We start from the raw sequence: 19,468 nt of genomic DNA on the forward strand, positions 1-19,468 counted from the left end.
GTCCCAAATGTGAGTCCACTGTGCTAATCAATGCGCCACCTCGCTCGATAAGGCCTGAGGAATCTGAATACGCAATGCAGCTGAAAGAACCAATTTCTGACTAGACTGAGGAAGTTTTATTCCACTAGAAAAAACAGAACACAATTTTCCCTTTCGCAGCATATGACAAGACTGAATAATTGAGGTTGAGATCTTAATATTTTGCTGATAGTTTTTTAACTGATTGTTTCGAAATATCAGCAGTCAATAACAACAATGGTATGATGTCGTACACCTGGGTGCCATTCGACAAGAAGGTAGCTAGCCTAAACAATTCAAAACAGACCCTACAATGGTTCCTTCAACTAGGTCTTGTGCGACTGAGTTCTGTTTCGCCTCCAGTGGCCTAGACATCGACGAGTTCGTAAGTTGTACACCAAATTTATTTTCACTCAGAAGAAAATAAACAGGAAGTACAATCCATTCATTCGTCAACTTTCGCTTTTTCTGCTAATTTCAACCAATAAGTGAACTTGCTCTCGACAAGTCTTTTGAACCGCCGCATTCGTCACGGACTTCGAACTTAGTCCGTGAAATTTTATCGCAGTCGTATGAATGCAGTGTAATACGAAATGATCGAAGATCTGGAACGCCAACCCACCCAGTTGGCTTTGTATTTTCTTACGCCCGTCAAGACGATGATAAGTTAATATAGGACCAATGACACGAATTATGAGTATTATACTACCGGATTTAGCATCTATTTGCGTGTAGGGTCAGAAACTAAAACCAGTCGGCTGCAGAGGCCTGATGGATACTTTCGATTCGCGGTGGTTCTAAATACCATAGTGTATGCCTCTGATCAACGTCAGGGATCTGGTCCATCCAAAATTCAAATTACAGTATTCGTGTGGACCGAGTTTAGTTTCTTTTTAGAATTACACATATTGCGTAAGTGATTCTTTATACTTCTTTAATATCTCGATGTGAAAACAGTATGGGAGATCTCAGTTCACCAAACGCTGTTAGGTATGTACCATATTTTGTTGCAAAATTTGAAGATGTTTTAACATAAAGTCACACAAATTCAAGAAGCACAGTGTCATCTTAAAGATTTATTCATATATTAAGAAGACTGAGCGTTTACACGAGATAGCGTTGGAATGAAGTCACAACAAGAAACTAACAGTGGTGTCCACTCCTCTCGAGATAAAAGTAAATTACTGGTTCCATGTATGATGTGTGCAGGTGTTTCCCATCATGACTAGTCTATATCTAGACGCAACTAAAAATTTGAATTACGCTTCTTAGCAGTATTAATAGACAGTACTAAAATTATTCCCAAAAGAAAGTAGACTATCAAACGTAAGTATGTACCACAGTGAAAAGTAAACTTTTTAGAATGTAAATTCTAAGTGAAACAAACTTTTACAGTTAACACTAAAGAGTATTTTCGTTATTTTGATGCACGCATCATTCCTAGCTTCCTGAAAGTAAACACAATGGACAGTGATTATAAAATTATGATATTTCTTTCACATTTATCTGTTCAATGTAAACAGTTAAATATAGTAGTTATTTAGGTTATCCCTTCCATTTTCAGTTTCGCAGTTGACTAGAAACCAAATGAGTGGACTAGAGTTCCACATATTCGGTCACTTCGCAATAAACGGGTTGTATCTTATTGCGATTCGATTTCTAGACCACAGGGAACACAGAATATCTCTCAATTCATTCTCGAGAAATCCGAAAATTAGAAAAGATCATTTACAAACATGAGTTTCTAGCAATGCTTCCTTTGAGTACGTGTACGCAAGTAAGCCCAATCTGAACATGAATTGAATGCATCTAGAAGAGTAGATTCGCAGAAATTGACCTTTTGGATGCTGCCTCTGCAAAGAGGCCAAATTACAGGAATAACTGCAATCTTTTTTGTGGAGTCCTTCACTAGAATTGACAGGCCACGCTCTCTAAGAGTTACAGGCGACTGGATCTGTTTTTGGAGAACTGGTATGCTGCCACAGATGCAATTACAGTTTAGTTTCATGAAACGCAATTGCTACTCGTGACTCGACAACTAACAGTTCAGCGACAACTAGTACCTCACATAGTGAGAACTCGCGTTTCATCTGGGCGAAACCATAATAACAGTGTATGTACTGAGCTTAGTAATATACCACATAAACAGCTTCAGTAATTCACCTCTTACTTTACTTAAGAGTTCCAGTTACATTTCTCAAGTACGCTTTATTAAATTAGTTTCATTTTAGATAATTCTTGAGTAACTGTATCAAACATTTATTTTGTATTTCTTCGGGGCTTGTACTCGGGGCCCAGAACATGAACCAACCTGAAGTCTAACTTTTAAATTAATTTGCAGAAATGATTGTCTTCCTAGCAAACATAAAGTCATACAAATGATTAATTGAAAACATAGTTGTTTCGTGTATAATATGAATTCACATATCAAATCAAGTTATGCCAGAACTCTAGAAATGGTGAGTTTATTATGGCGGTGCGGGGAATTGCCAGAGTTATGTTCTGACAGATTATCTCATTAATATTTTATGAGGTCATCATTGTAAGATTTCGTATTAAGAAATTGAAAATTGATCTCCTATTATTCAAACCCAACAACTTAATGTCAACAACTAAAGAAACTGAGTAACATTAAATCCGATGTCCTATTAACTAAGAGGACACCATGAATTCTCTGTTTTGCACTTCATAGATTCTGCAGGGTTGCTAGGAACCTACAGACAGTACTTCAGTTTAAATTCTTTACATAGAGCTCGTTAAGACTAACACTTAATCTACGAAGTTTCTTAGGCCTGTGGAATCTGACATTATCCTAATGGAAACCTCCACTCAAAGATACCGACATTCTGTTTGGACATCGAATGGTCGGTGCAACGTTCTGATACGTTTCAGTTTGGTGAACCACTATTTCCCTTCGTTCCAAAGACAATTCTTCACCTCTTTGTATTTACGCTCTTTCTTGCTATCATTAAAACATTTTTAACTTTGTCTCTTTCGTTCACGATTCGTTGACATGATTCTCCCAATCAAGCTGTTAAATATTTTTCAGTGACGCAGTAAATGCCGAAAAATTCTGTTAACCCTCAAATAAATTATTTATCGCAGTATCCTGTTTTACTACTTCCTCGTCTAATACTCTATTTTTTCATGGTTTGTCCTACAATAACATCTTGCGCAACGTGTCGAGTGTATCAAATGCACTTTTTTTTTAATTTTTAAGTTCTATGCCCCTGGGGCATAAGTATCGATACGTTGGTACTAATAAACTCTTTTATCGAAAGACCAACGAATATATCGTATATACCTGTTGAATGTATCCATTGGAGGTTTTCAACGAAATAAATATTCCATTGGATTCTCTCTCCCTTCGCTTTCTGTTGTTCGTCTCTCCTACATCTCCAGTTTTCATTGCCTTCTTCTTTACTTTCGTCCTGCATTTTCGCTTTCCTCTTAAGTTATGAATGCTTCAGCAAACTGCCTTTTGAAGAATGTTAGTATTACACAATAGTGAGGGTCTCACTCGACGGAAATGACTTTTTCGGTACGTGATTCCATCAGAGGATAGTCCTAGGATACTTATCGCTCTCATTGAGACTTTCACCTCTGAAAGTTCTTTATATAAGTATTAAGTTTTACTGACACTCAGATTTTGTTTTAATATGTAGGCCTCTTCAGCTTGCACCATGAAGGCAAGAAAATATCATCTACAATGGAGCATTGCCTAACAAAGCACTATGCTCTGAAAGCAGCCTCCCAGTTAAGGACAGTTCTGATTTCTTTATGGTAATAATTAACAATTTAATTTTCATATCGGTCGTACTGCTAATATATAATCAGCTATTTACTACGTTTCAAAAAGAGGTTCTGCGTATGTTCCATGTCTCTCATCGGTGATCTGTGCGGGTATAAATCAGTAGCTCTCTCAAGAACGAACACAACCTCATGAAGTTGAACAGAACGATACCTTGTTAGTGTAGCAATACCGAGACACTCATTACCAGGAAATTCCTGGTTTTCTCTCTAGCACTGCTGTCGAGGTTCCCGCCAGGACCCACTAGTTTCCCAGATGTATGACTTAAGAGTAAGTGTGGCAGATAGTTACTAGGAACTAACCCATTCGTAACCTTCATTGAAATCTCATCGAAGAAATCAGTTGGGTCACAATGAACGATCCTTTTGACTGCTCGTCTTGGGGACTTAGCTCAGTGTCATTTTTTTGCCCGTGCTGATGTGCTGATGTGATGATTTGAAACTTTATAGTTTCGGTGTAATCATTGTGGCTCGTCTACTACACATCATACTTCACACTTGTGATGCGATTTTCACATTTTGTTGAGAATTTCACTAACATGTATGTATTTTACTAGACATTAAGTCGTGGTTTATATTTTAAGAAAGAATTTTTTTTTACTGGAGCAGTTAGAAATTACCCCCTAAGGGTTTCATGTGAGACGTAAGTGGTTATATTGTCCTCAGAAGTCCTATTATCTAATCATGTTAACACTAGGAGAAAAACAGTATGAGATGCAGAGGAACATCTAACAAATTTAGTCACTTACAATTCTGCACAAAAATAAATGAGCACGGCTTATCTTCAGTGTGTAAAAGTGTGGATCTTTCAAAATAACATTAACATAAGGCCATTAAATATGATGCAGGTGACTATTTTTGGGTGGGACTGTTGTGAATGAGATATTTACCATCCGGGCACGTTCTCGGGCTCGTCGCACTTGAAGGTGACCTCGTTGTAGACGGTGCCGGTGGGGCAGTTGCCGCGCTGGGGCATGCGGCCGTTACGGCAGATGTAGAACTTCTGGCAGTCATCCGGGTGCGGGAACGTCGGGTGCGGCAGCACGCGCCCGTTCGGGCCTATCACCTCGCCGTCAGGGCAAGAGAAGCCGTCGTCCAGCTTGTCTGCAACAGGCAAAACACACTCTGAGGAGCGTGCCAAAGTATGTGCTGGACCCAGAAAGCCATCGTACCCTTAGCCAACAGAGGCGAAGGACCGTACTACTTCTGTCCTCTACGGGGAGATTTTGTCAAATAGTGACAAACTGCAGGAAACCATTCGTGAGGGGATAAGGAACAAACTTCATGGGACATATGGCCGGAAATGCGTTCCAAGGGCGATTTACCGACTTGAAGGTGGAGATAGATCTACGATAGGCTGAAAGCACCCGTGAGAACACACCAGGCAAGTGACCATGTTCTTTTTGTACTAGTGTTGTTGTGTTACGTTTGCATGCAAATCAGCAACACCGGTTCAGCCTCACTATATGGTCCGGGAAGACGTCGAGATGCCTCCGCACACAAAAGCGGAAGTGAGCTTGAGCATCGTCATGTAGCAACCTTCGTACCACCAAATCACGTCTTCTAGCATACGAGGCAGGGACACCCACTGGAAGTTCAAATATTACTCATTCGCGAGGCGTTGTGGTAGTCGCCAAGAATCCCTGCCCACATATTATTGAGCTAAACCAGTGTCTACGGTTTGCTGTCACCGTGCTAACAAAACCATAATACGAACAGAATATTCCCACTTCCCTGGTGTGTTCTCGTGTTCATTTTCAGTCATTGAAACCTACATTGTCAAAGTTCTTGTATCTCCAGCTTGAAGTGGGTGTACCTCCGTTGGGAACGAATTTCCGTCCATATGTCCTTTTTTCCGCTCCTTATTCTCTCAGTGGTCGTTTCCTTCAGTCTGTCCCCATTTAACAATATCACCCCGTGTAGTAGCCCGATGTCCCAAATGTGTTTCACAATTTTAGCAGCTCGTTATGAGTAACACATGTCATTTTTATACTTAGTGCTAATCGTCCATTTGAATGTTGTGATTCATTTTCATGGGTGCTCAGGGCATGCATTCAAGTACTGGCGTAGGATCTGTCTCTTTTTCTGGTGAAGTGTGTCTAGTGTCTAGCAGGATCCGATTGACGCAGTGTAACGCCCGCGTGCATGTGTGTGTGTGTGTGTGTGTGTGTGTGTGTGTGTGTGTGTGTGTGCGTGTATGTGTGTGTGTGTATGTGTGTGTGTGTGTGTGTGTGTGACCGAGGTTGACGTGTCTAGGTATCGTCTTTGTGGTTCTTGCTATGGTTTAATATGAATTGAAAGAAGACAAAAGCTGTAAAGAAAGTCTTAAGTATTCTTTAATGGCACATATGAGACTGTAAAATTAAAATCTTTATCACGAGCGTCATATGCTTGGGGTTGTCCAGAGTCTCGAAGAAAGGTGATTATGAGTTTAACATCCTATCGATGATGACGTCTGTAGGAACTGAGCACAAGCTCAAACTGTGCAAGGATGGGGAACGAAATCAGCCTTGTCGTCTTCGAAGTAGTGCCTACAGACGACGTCTGTAGGAACTGAGGACAAGCTCAAACTATGCAAGGATGGGGAACAAAACCAGCCTTGTCCCCTTCGAAGGAGTACCTACAGCTGGACGGCGATATGAACGAAAGCGAATGCAGTTCCTGAACCACTAATCCACCTCGTTTGTTGCCTTGCCCTGTGATCTTGGGCTGGGCGTAAATACTGGACCGACAGAATAGCTCAGTCACCTACTGGCTGCAACCAGTTCTCCGGGATTGTTGAAAATGCCCACGACAACTGGTTTTGCTTATGGTAGCCTGCCATAAACTGATTATATTGCTTACCTCTTGAATCTGATTTGAAAAGTTCTTTGGAGGTATGTCATGTACTGATTAACTACGTTACTGCCTGTCATTCACTGCTAAACTGTGATGAAATATGTCTCTGTCGAATACATACACAATACAGATTTAGTGTGAGAAACGTTCTCACATCAGCTTGATTTTGGCGCACTGAGACTTTCATCACTGGATGGATCAAAGGTTTAAGCGTGTAGGAGTTGTGTAACTGTATCTGTCACGTCTGTGTTTGATTGTTATCTAGAATATACGGTCTACAAGCAATCTAACTTCGTGACATGCACGCTGTTCCGTGTAGCGTGTTTATCCGTTGCGCCACGGAACCCGAGCTCAAGTAAATGGTGTGTGCAAAGCACCCACGACTTCTGCCCGCTTGAGCCAGCTGCCACCTCAGCACAATTTCCTCCTACGCCCTGTAGTCTCTGGTACGCAGACGACAAGCGGAATAATCCTGACACATTATCGTATTAGGAAGGAAAATACAGTAATCTAATGTTCATAATCTACTGAAACAATTGAACGATGTTCTATAAGTGCGATCAAGTGTGGAAAATAAAGACTTTGTTCCAGATTTATGAAGATTTTCATTGACTTGAGAAATATTTAACATCCTGTTGATAGTCTGATTCTTACAGACGAAAACTTATTCATATACGTACACGTTAAGTAACCTACTGATTTAAAGATCTACTCAGTATCTGTATTTTGTTTTCTCTGTACTCATATTCATAGGTGTCTCCATAGCGGCATTCTTTGTCCACTGCATTTTTCCAGCAGCTTCAGCATGTACTGCCAACGAAATCACCTCTAGTTCCTGCAGGCCTTCCATTTTACTAACTTCTTATAGTTAATTCTTAAACTCTCATTCATATGGGGAATTTTTACGAGAGTTGCATTGTTTAATTCTTATAGAATCACATTTTGGATGATTCTGTTACGGATCTGCGCCTCAGACATCACTTGATGACTGTTTACCACGGATGAGACCTTATAGCGCAGTTTTCACAGGGTTGGAAGCATCGACAAATGATAGGAGGAGAAAGATTAAGGTTTAAACGTGCTTTCCCGAGACCAAATTCCCAGTAATCTGATTTAATTGATAGATGGTGCAACAACCTCTTTGTTACGTTTCGCTGTGAGATGTTTCCGCCACGCAAACTTCAACAGTTGTGAGGAGAAGTGTAGACAGAACAGTCCTACACACCCGTTAGTCACTTCCATCTAATCTAGCCGCTATATGCACTGCAAACAGCCGTTACAATGTACAAAAGTTGGTAGTCACGGTACCATAACCCGTCAGAGTCTACTATTTTATAATATCAATATCGGACAGACACTAGACATTTCCCAAAAAATGCAATACCACGAAAACAGACGCGAATCGAGGAGTTCTCGGAGCTGTTCAATTGGTGTTTTACTTTTGGATTAAAAAATAAAACTTTGGTTACTTGTTGAACAACACCAGTCAGTTGTTTTCTGTCACACCTTGGCAACAGTGTTCTATTATGGTGAAAGTGTGACGTAAATAGAGTTCTGCTCCACTAGAAGCTCAGTAGGCGGAAAGAGATAAAGCTTCAAGGCGAAGGGAAGTACCGTTTCCAGAGCCAGCCGTTTCTCGAAGCAGCGGTGGCGGTCCCGTTGCTAAGGCGAAAGCACGGCGGCGTGACCGTGAGCTGGCGGTACTGGGTTCGATTGCAGCAGCGGCACAGCGGCTACAGTATTAATGGAGTTGAGCAACGGCGGCAGTGCTTGCATCACTGGCGCACGCAGATGAGACACAGCTCCGAGCTCTCTCACAGCTTAACGCCACCACGAAAGCGAGGAAAGGAAAGGTTAGGGTTTAACGACCTGTCGACGACGACGGCACAATTGGACAAGGATGGGACGAAATCGACCGTAGCCCTTTAACGGAAACCATCGTACCATTTACCCTAGCAGATGTAGAGAAACCGCGAGAATTTTTAATATGGATGGAAATTCGGGGCCTGCTCATGTCGAATATGAGTCCGCTGTTATTTTGCAGGTGCGTCACTATGGTGGAAATTCGATAGTTGAAGGAACTGCGCATGATACTGAGTCGAGTTTCCTCATTAACTTGATCTCTACCTATTGCTGCGTTGTAGTGCCTGGTGGTGCTCCAAATTCCTAGTGACGAAAGTTGGACTGGTTTCCTTTTTTAATTTTCTTTACTCTATCTACAAAACAATCTTATAAGATTGTAAAGCTTGTAACAAAAATTCGTGGCCAAACATCCAGGAAACATTTCTCATATATATAGAAATAAAATGTGTTGTATGGACATAGGTCCGGACACGTTTTCATTTTCACATTAGAGCTCATTTTGTACTTCTCTTCACAATCAAATTAAGCATGGGAAACACTCATAAACAGAACGTATCAGCATTCCATGAAATGTTTTCTTACATGAAACGATCAAACTTCATAGTACCCTCCTGGTTACGTTTGGTTAGAACGTACTGTGGGTTGTAATTAATAAGTGTTTGTTGTTCCAATTGAACGAAGCTAATGTTGCTATGTGACTCACTTCGTTGCCCGTGTTGACATGCGACTAACTTCATTGCTGCTGCAGCATCAAGCACGTAACAGCAGCCGTTTAGTGTTCATCGCGGACTTGGTTTCCGGTTCAGTACCATGGAAGTTACTCAGTACAGAGTTGGCAGATGCCCATTTGCTGTATGGATTAGCAGATGGCAATGGCCGTGGGGATCCTCTTTGTATCGGGAGAGATTCCCAGAACGAAGGTGGTTCTACAGGGGGGACCTTTGAAGGAAATGATCGTCATTATAGGGAGCTTGGGACGTTTAAGTCTACTACTCGCGACTGGGGGAGGCCTATAAAGACGAGGACACCTCAACTGGTGGAAGAAATTCTTCGTGCAGGTGACGGCTGCCCTGGTGTCAGCGTGAGACCATTAGCTGCATCAAGTAATGTCAACCAGACGAGTATCTGGGGAGCGCTACATCAGAACCTGCTGTACACGCACCATGTACAGAGTGTGCAGCAGGCACAGTCAGAAGCTGATATTTCGGCACGGGTACACTTCTGCTACTGGTTGATTCAACAATGTGTCCACCCTCACTTTCGTGCAGATGTGTTCTTGCTGGATGAGGCTTCGTTTCAAAGTAGATGATTAATGCGTTGAAGAGTTGTAGAAACTGAGCTCTAAAACGGAAATAAAGCATTTTCGAACCCATGTCCATGTAACATATTTTCTTCCTCTAGGTATGAAGAATGTTTCGTGAAAGTTTAGCCATACCTTTTTGCTACTCCCCGTCTATTCGTGTAGCCTTATAGTCTGTGTTACCTGATGGGAAAGGCACTTCTGTGAATACATAATTTAGGTAATGGACGCCTGGTTGTAAGCGACGTCTATCCTAATCTGCAGTAGCCCATCGCTGTAAGCTCTGAAATTCGTAAGTCAGACCTGATTGCCACAGGTCCTCATACTTAGATCCCTGAAAGTATAGTTGCACTGAAGTACAGAGCAGGATATTTAGTTTTGCCGGTTATCGGTGACGGTCCGTAACGACGTCGGAGATTTCTTCCAAAGACCAAGTAAACTGTCGCCTTTGACTGTCCCATTTCTGCACGGGATATTTCACTTAAAGCTAACATAAAAAAGTTCTCATGTTTGGCAACTTAGGCGAACGTCTTACACAGCTCATCTATAACAAAAATATAAATAACTAAACTTTATAGAGAACCGTGATGAAAGGTCGATAACTCAAAGACAGACGAATGCACTTGTATCACGGCACTTTTCTTTGCATTTACACCTACAATCATTCTACAAGAGCTTCTATTTCATTTTAATCTGTCACATTAGCTAATAAAACTAGTGATCCAGTTATTTCTAGCAGCTAGAGCTACCGTTAACAATAAAATGCTAAATTAATGTAGGAAAGAGTTTTCTTGATTTGAATTTTTATAGACCTCGAAAATGTTTAAAGTAATAAGCTTAAATGCTCTTTCATGTTAATTGGATGAATAGGTTTCGATCAAAATACAGATTTTGATTCATCATCGAGAAATGCTTGGTTCGTGGCATTTCTCGTCAATTTCCCGCATAATGTCGTAGTTGACATCTTTTGTGTGATTCGTGGTTTGGTAAAGCACAAAAGGGATACACCGCGCTCATTACTGTAAGCGTTTTTATTATGTAAGATTTATAACAGTCTAATGTATACTCTAAGGCATCTTGTGGGACTGGCGTGCTCTTGTACTGAACCCACAGACGTGCACAAATATGAAATCGTACGTCTTGAGGCCCAACTCCCAGGAGTGAGGAGCAGCCAGTCCCCTACTGAACAATTCTTCCAATACTCAGTAGCACTGCTCCGGCTTGTGACTTATAACATTTAATCTTCTCTGACATACATATGGTTAAGAGGAAGCGAAATCAAGAAAAACGGATGTAAAGAAATATCTGATAGTTTATGAACCAAAGGAGCTATCGTAAATCCACAGTTTTGGTTTTCTGGCAATTGTTAGTTGTAAACTGAAACCTAAACCGTGCGGCTTACGACTGGCTTCATCGAATTATACAATAAGGAACTGGTGAGATTGAAGGTTTCATTCGTGAGTGATGCTATATCCCTCACTGCCGACTCGATGTGACGAAATTTACGCGTATGGATACAATCTATAACCTGAATACAGTAACTAAAGAGAGAACTGTCGTATATATAACGAAAATTGTAACTTTGCTGAAACGATAGTAAAATATGGGGATAAAACAGAGAAGGAAACCAGTCTAACAAACACCACAAACAAATTTGGAGACCACATGCAATATAATTACTAGTTCCGCGGTAGTTTCCAATGTAGGATCTTCCGGGCTGTGTGTAGCAACAACAAAAATGTCGAGACATTAGTACACAAAAAAGTAAAAAAAAAACAGAGATAAACGTACCTCAACAGGGCCTGAAAATACAGCACTTTTGTTTATGTAACTAATGGAAGGTCTTGATTATTTTTCAAAGGGAAACCTACTTTGGTTTTTCAGTGAAAGATTTGTTAGAGAAAGACTGTTATTCGCCTTCCTGGTATCCGGCCATGAACGTTCACAAAGACACATGGGAAACATAAATTTCTATCATCAGATCGATATGAAGTGGTGCAGTTGTTCAGACAATGGATACATTTTATGTAGAATCACAGTACAAATACCCTTCCAGACATCCTTTCCAAAGGATCCTCGAAACTGTTAAGTCCACCACCATATTCTTTTTCCAGACTCCTACATTTAAGTTAGCCCTCCACCTCAAATGACTTCGATGTCGACTAGAATTTAAACACTAATCTTACTTTTTACTATACTCAGATCGAGATTTGAATTGCTTTATTCTTCTCTAAGTCACAAAAAATTCAAGATCTGAAACTTCCTGACCAATTAAGACGGTGTGCTGGACCGAGGCTCGCACTCGGGACATATGCCTTTCGCGGGAAAGTGCTCTACCACTGAGATACCCAAGCACGACTCATGAGCCGTCTTCACAGCTTTACTTCCGCCAGTAACGCGTCTCCTACCTTCCAAACTTCACAGAAGTTCTCCTGCGGAACTTGCAAGACCAGCACTTCTGGAAGAAATGATTTCATTCTGGAATTACAGCTCTGTGAAACGCTCTATCGGCCGCAGGATGTCTGGAACTTTTACTGAATCACGTTAGTGCACAGAAAATCAATGAAGTAGCTATTTTAATACCGACACTCTTCACCAAGAACTGACACATAAAATAGAAATCTTGGGGTTTAATACTGACAAAATGTGGTAATATAAATTGAAAAACTGATCGGTACTGCTATTTGTCTTTGCTGTCAATGCTGTCACCTACTTCAGGCTGATCAAAAGAGTTGGGTATTACTTACACTTGTCAACGGTGCCAGAAATGATCCATGTTAATTCAAAATAGAGAGAGTAATTATCCAAGCACAGTGAGAGTAAGAATCTCATCCTTATGGAACTGAGGCGATACACTTATATGGGTGTAGTAAAGTCTAGGCTTGTACTGTTAAAAAGGACCCTGTGAGGTAAACAGGGTCCCAAACCTCTAAAAACAGGAATTTCGGTGAGAATAGGAAAGCGCGAGCATACCCTTCTTGCTGTTGGTGCAGTCGTGTCTTTGGCTCTCGGCGGGCCAGGCGCAAGTGTTGCGGCTGTCGTCGTAGATGAGTCCAGGCGGGCAGGGCAGCTCGTTGGGTGTGCCGTCGACGCAGTTGACAAACTTGTCGCACACCTGCGCATCGGGGTGACGGAAGTAGCCGTTGGCGCGCGGGCAGCCCTCTGACGGCTTCGGCTCCTCTGCACAAGGACCACCACCTCTGTTACAACTTCTTTACTTATCACTCAACTACACAGCTATTTTCATTTTTGTTTTCTTCTCCATGTTTCCCGTACCCTTCATTAACTGTTTCTACTCTTCCAGATGTTAGACTTATAGTACAACCAAGTGAAGCATGTTATAGAAAAGCAAGATTGATTTTTAAAATACACGAGAACATAAGCCTAGACTGTCTTTGGTCATAGTCGTCTGATTTCTTCTTCGTAGAAGAAGGCTGTGTAAAGATAGTTCCTAGTGCTCCACTTTTCATTTACCCTACGTACACAAACATCACCTTCTGTCCACTCCCTCCCCTGCCCCCCCCCTCCCCAGTCACTCCCAAAAAAAAGTAAAATACAATAAAATCGCCTCACACCACAGTTCTGCGCTCCTGTGCCACGCACACACATTTCCCTTGGTTGGGCTATACTTTACATCAAAGCCCACCGTGACAATCTTTGCCCGCATCTCGTGGTCGTGCGGTAGCGTTCTCGCTTCCCACGCCCGGGTTCCCGGGTTCGATTCCCGGCGGGGTCAGGGATTTTCTCTGCCTCGTGATGGCTGGGTGTTGTGTGCTGTCCTTAGGTTAGTTAGGTTTAAGTAGTTCTAAGTTCTAGGGGACTTATGACCACAGCAGTTGAGTCCCATAGCGCTCAGAGCCATTTGCACCATTTTTTTTTGACAATCATAACACTGATGATAGACGAAATACTGGCGACAGACGAAATATTATATGAATGCGTGGTGTCCATTCTTTCGGACAGGTCTCGACTAACAATCCCACGCAGTGCCACCTATCGACAGTCCCCAGACATATCCTCCATGTTCGCTAATTCTAGATTCCCGTTGGACTCAAACGTAAACGAGCATTCATGACATAGCCGAAAGAATAGACACCATGCATTCTTATATCTGATTCGCCTCGATGGGCAATGAACCCACAAACCTCATTGCAGATACACATTTACGTTCGACTTCCAGCAGGAATATAAAATTAGCGCGCATAGAGGACATAGATGGGGACTGTGGGTAGGTGGCGCTGGGTGAGAGTTTGAGTCGGCTGGGGAGCGTACCAAGATAATCTGCGGAGTTGTGATAAACACTGTGTCCGGGTGGGGGAAAAAAGATGGCGCAGTTATTAACGAAACTGCCTGGTAAGCTGGAGATCCGGGGTTCGAGCCCTGGTCTGGCACACATTTTCACTCGTCGCCAGTGATTCCGCATAAAGTCCCAATGCAGCTGACATCATTAGCTCCATGCCTTCCCTTCCCTTCCCTTTCTCCCCCCTCCACCTTTCATTTACATGAGATGAAATACTGTCAAGAGAGATGCCAGAACTGTCTATTTTTGAAACATTAAAATGTTTATTGTAATAGTCTCTATGATTTGTGGTAATTTGCAACTGAGGCAGTTAGAATAAATATTTTAAAATCAGAAAATCATATAACTGACAGGAGAAGTCATCCAGACCACTGTACATCATATTTAGCCAGTTACATGTAATTCATCGAATCAGTTCAAGGCAGAAAATTTTACATTCTGTCATTTACTTTCCTCAAGAAGATCCTGGTCTACCACACAATTCATTTAGGTAATCCACTACATTCAAGGACGACATATTTTAGTAACTGTTCAGAAATAATCCCGAAGGCAGTGAAGAGTACTTTTACAACGGCTGGCTACCTATTCTTGCACAAAGGGACAAAGGAAAACAAAAATAATTACCGTGGAACAGCAATTTTCACAATGGAAAACCTTTACGTAAGCACTGCGCTTTGAACATAAACTGTGAACTCTAAGTCAACGACTTCACACTTATTAAAGCTCACGTTATCTTCTCTACATTAATGTTGAATTGAATGAGTCATCTGTACAAGCTCCCCCAATCTGAACACCATTAGTCGTTTAAAATAAGCCAGGAACTTCCAGCAATGAAGGTAAATGTTAAAAATGTGAGACAGAAGTAACTGTCGCGATTTCGATACCCTTTCATTACTGTCCTGCTGGGATGAGTCAATTCACACTTTTGTCCCTCCTTCCAGCAGACATTTCCCTCCGTCCTGCAGAATTTTCATTTAAACTGTTTACCACGCTGCTTATAGCGACGTCATTACCGCCTACACTTCATGCTGTTGTTAACAATAATTCGTTTACTGCTTTGTTTCTACGTACACGAAAGCGTGGATGTCACCTCTGTCGATTACGTGCCTTCACACACTCGATAGTGCTAGTAGTGAACGTAGACATAAAAAACCTAATGAAAGGGATGCAGGGTAGGAACTGACTGACTGACTCATTCAACACTGGTGACACGTAGAGACGGACACAGAAGGCGAGATGTCTTACGCAGCTCAGTTCGATCGCCGCAGTCGACGTTGTTGGGGTTGTCGCAGCGCGCCTGGTTAGGGTTGCTGTCGTCGAAGACCAGTCCGTCTGGGCACAGCAGCTCCTCGGGTCTGTTGCTGACGCACTTGTAGTACAGGTCGCACTGCACAGGGTCCGGGAAGTAGCCGGACGGCTCGGGGCACTTGAACTGCGCTGCTGCCGAACCTGTCAACACAACACACGTTGCTCATAACACGTACTCACCATGCCGGTCAGATTCATTTCCTTGTTGCATGTGATTATCTACACTGCTGGCCACCGTAAATGCAACACCAAGAAAGACAAGAGGTAGCACAACAAAATTTATTTTGTAGATAACATGTTGACCAAGTATCAAATGATTACGTTTACAGACGTCTGTGACATGTGGTTCCTGCCAGAATCAGTAGCCAGAGTAGCCGCCATTGTTGGAGATCACCGCTGCCACACGTGTCGGCATTGAGTCAAAGAGACGTTGGATGTGTTCCTGGGGTACAGCAGCTCAAGCAGCTTCCACACATTGCCAAAGATCATCTGGTGTGGCAGCTGGGGATGTAATCTGGGTCACTCGTTGAGCAACCATGGACCACATGTTTTCTATCGGCGAAAGATCCGGAGAGCGAGCTGGCCAGGGAAGCAATTCAATCTGGTTATTGACGAAGAACCTTTGGACAATGCGTGCCACGTGTGGTCGCGCATTATCCTGTTGAAATATGGCTGTGGCCGAGCCCTGAAGGTAAGGAAGGACAACTGGCTCCAGCACCTCGGATATGTAGCGCCGGCTATTTAAAGTACCGGCAGTGCGTACTAGAGGCGTGCGAGAGTAATATCCAATACCGCCCCATACCATAATACCCGGTGCAAGACCAGTGTGGCGGTGCATAATGCAGCTGTCCAGCATCCTCTCTCCACGGTGTCTCCACACTCGAATCCGACCATCGTGGTGCTGCAGACAGAAGCGTGACTCGTCAGTAAAGACAACGTCATTACATTCTGCCGTCCACATCCGTCTGTCATCACACCATTGGCGACGGAGACGTCTGTGGTTCTGCGTCAATGGTAGACGAAGCAATGGACGTCTTGCGGACAGACCACTCTGCTGTAAACGGCGTCGAATGGTACGCGCAGACACTGGATGATGCGTTACAGACGCAATGTGCTGTGCTATGGTTCGGGATGTCACTGAGCGATCCGTCACTGCCATGCGCACAATTTGCCTATCAGCACGTGCAGTGGTGCACCGAGGTGAATGCGATCGACCACGTCGGTCCGTCGTACCCTCCTGCATCCAACTGTCACATATCCGCATTACAGTTGTTTGGTGTCGTCCAACACGACTAGCGATTTCTCTGTATGATAATCCACAATCTCGGTAAGCCACTATCCTTCCTCTGTCGAACTCGGATACTTGATCAAAATATGTTCGCTGTTGTCTACGAGGCATAACTGATCGTCTTGTGAAACAACCACAAGGTAAACACACGTGCCGAACGTACACTCGTCGAAATCGCCAAGCCTTAAATGGCGCTATGAGGTGGCGCCACAGGCGCGCGTGATGTGCGTCTGCGCTGAAATTCTAATCAGTTGCATATCTCATCGCTGCAAACGCATGGTGTAAATTTCACTTGATTCGGATGCTTCCTTCAGGGTGTTGCATTTACGGTGGCCAGCAGTGTAGATAGCCCTGCCAATATCTTCATTACACTGATAAGCCAAAACATCATGACCACTGCCTACCGTGACGTTGTATGCCGCCTGGTGGCATTTTGGGCACGTGACGAGCTGACGAAAGTATGTCAGCCGAGCAGACACGGACGGGGAATCTTCCTAGCGAAGATATGGGCTGCAGGTGGGGAAATCCATTGAGATAAGCCACTTTGACAAAGAGTGCATTACTATTACGCAAAGCGGTCGAAGGTTCGTGTGTTAATGTCGTGAGCATCTACGGGAAGAGGTAGAAGGACAGTGAAACTACCTCTAGGCGCTAAATAGTTGGATGTCCACGACTCTTCACAGAACATGGGGTTCGGTGGCTTGTCTGCAGTGTAAAATAGATGGTGATCTGCAGCAATTTTTCCGAAAAATCACAGTGCTGGTGCACGCTAAACGCACAAGAGTTCCGGGGCACACCGTTCATCTTACATTGTTGAACATAGAGCTACGCAGCCCATCACCCCTACGTGTTCACATGTCGCCCCAACGACATCGTCAGTTACGATTGCAGTGGGCACGGGATCATCGGCATTCGATCGTCGCTTAATGGAAATGAACCACATCTTTGCTACACTAGGTCGCTGGTCGTCTCCACAAACTCCATCATCGATGTGAACGGCGGCTTGAAACCTGCAGCGCGCCACTGACGCAGGCTGGTGGGAGCAGTATTATGCTACGGGAGACATTCTCCTGCGCTTGCATGTGACCTGTAGTAATAATCTAAGACACGCTGACAGCTGCGAACCACCTGCGTCCCTTCATGCTTGATGTTTTCCCCAACGGCGATGTCATCTTTCAGCAACATAATTATCCGTGTCCCGCAGCCAGAAATGTGCTACATTGATTTGAGGAGTGTTACAGTGAACTCGCGCTGATATCACGGCGACCAAATTCGCCTGATGTACATCCTGTGGAATCCATCTGGGTCGCTATCGGACGCCGTCATCACGTACGCAAATCAGCACCCCCTTATTTACGCGAATTGCATAACGTGTGCGTAGACATCTAATGTCACATATCTCCACAAACCTACCAACAAACTGTTGGATCCCTGATACGCAGAATCAGTGATGTATTTCGTTCCAAAGACGGACACCCAAGCTATTAAGCAGGCGGTCTTAATATTTTGACTCATCAGTATATGTCCGCCAATAACGCTGAAAGTATCAATCGAATATCAGTGTTTATAGCCTGGGATACAGGAAAACCCAGGAACAAAAGGAAGATTTTAGGCTTCATATGAGAAACAGAGAGCAGATTCATAAGGGGCAAGAGTAAATGAAATAATCCATTCCTTCCTGAGGGATGGAAGTGGAGAGGAACTGTTATTGCCACTGCAGATGAAATGAAAAGAGCATATGGCATCGTTGGGTGGGAGGCCTCATCCGGGAGAGTTCGGCCACCAAGTGCAAGTCTTATTTCAGTCGACGCCACATTGGGCGATGATGAGGATGGAATGATAATGTGGACAACACAATACGCAGGCCCCGAGCGGAGAAAATCTCCAACCCGGCCAGAAATCGAAGCCGAGCCCGCTTAAATGGGAGGCCAGGACGTTACCACCCAGCTAAGCAGGCGGACACTGCAGGTGAAGGAACGGGTTGCGGAAAATCATGGAAGATCATATAGCAGTACACAACAAACCTGGTAAAAATCTTTATGGAGAGGCGTATAGCTTCTGCTAACTACATTCTGAGGGGAAAGTGTTGGATGGTGAATTGATAACATCTTCACATATTATGATTGTGCACATGTAACCGAATATAAATGTCCCTTTCTCTCTCTCTCACTTATACACACATACATACACGCATTAACGCTCTCACAAGAACGCACGCATGCACGCTCATACGCACGAGCGCGCACGTATTCATGCATTATCTGTACAATGTACGGACCAGTGAGAGGTATGGTTTGAAAATGTCCTTCAAGGTGGAACAGCCAATCCATGACTACTTTCTTGTGTCCAGTGCGAAACTATTTATACTACTACTTTTTATGTGCATATTTCCGAAATAGTTCGCAGAAATTTCACGGTAGTTTCTTAAAGAATGTAGGATCATAACTATTCTTAATTACATCATGTATTTGAGCCAAAGATCACTTCGCTGAATCTATCAGCCCTTTCGTAGCTTAACTGACTGGGTTTTCGACAACTAGTGAGAAGTAACCGACAATCGAAGAGTAGGTGCATCTCTTACTTCTTTTTGGGGAAGAGACCTGCATAGATTTCGACGGGTTGTGAGATGTGGAGGTATACCGGACCAATATCACTTCCACGTAGATAGGGTAAGAGTAGTTTTCAGTCTCTCTTTTTTCATTCACCTGGGTAAATGTCTCTCCAGTTTCACGTTTCTGGTTCA

The 19,468-nt window shown here is 43.2% G+C and overlaps 1 protein-coding gene across 1 annotated transcript in view; it reads right to left on the reverse strand.

Moving 5' to 3' along the window:
* The window catches only part of LOC126248223 (protein obstructor-E-like), a 50,478-nt gene that overhangs the window by 6,281 nt on the left and 24,729 nt on the right, over positions 1 to 19,468 (reverse strand). Inside the window, exons 2-4 of the mRNA XM_049949046.1 lie at positions 15,375 to 15,578; positions 12,803 to 13,009; positions 4,719 to 4,932 (exon numbers count right to left, since the gene is read on the reverse strand). Of these exons, the coding sequence (XP_049805003.1) occupies positions 4,719 to 4,932; positions 12,803 to 13,009; positions 15,375 to 15,578 (625 nt within the window). The remainder of the gene's footprint in view (positions 1 to 4,718; positions 4,933 to 12,802; positions 13,010 to 15,374; positions 15,579 to 19,468) is intronic.

This window comes from Schistocerca nitens, chromosome 3 (genome assembly GCF_023898315.1).
Source record: "Schistocerca nitens isolate TAMUIC-IGC-003100 chromosome 3, iqSchNite1.1, whole genome shotgun sequence".
Taxonomy (NCBI): Eukaryota; Metazoa; Arthropoda; class Insecta; order Orthoptera; family Acrididae; genus Schistocerca; species Schistocerca nitens.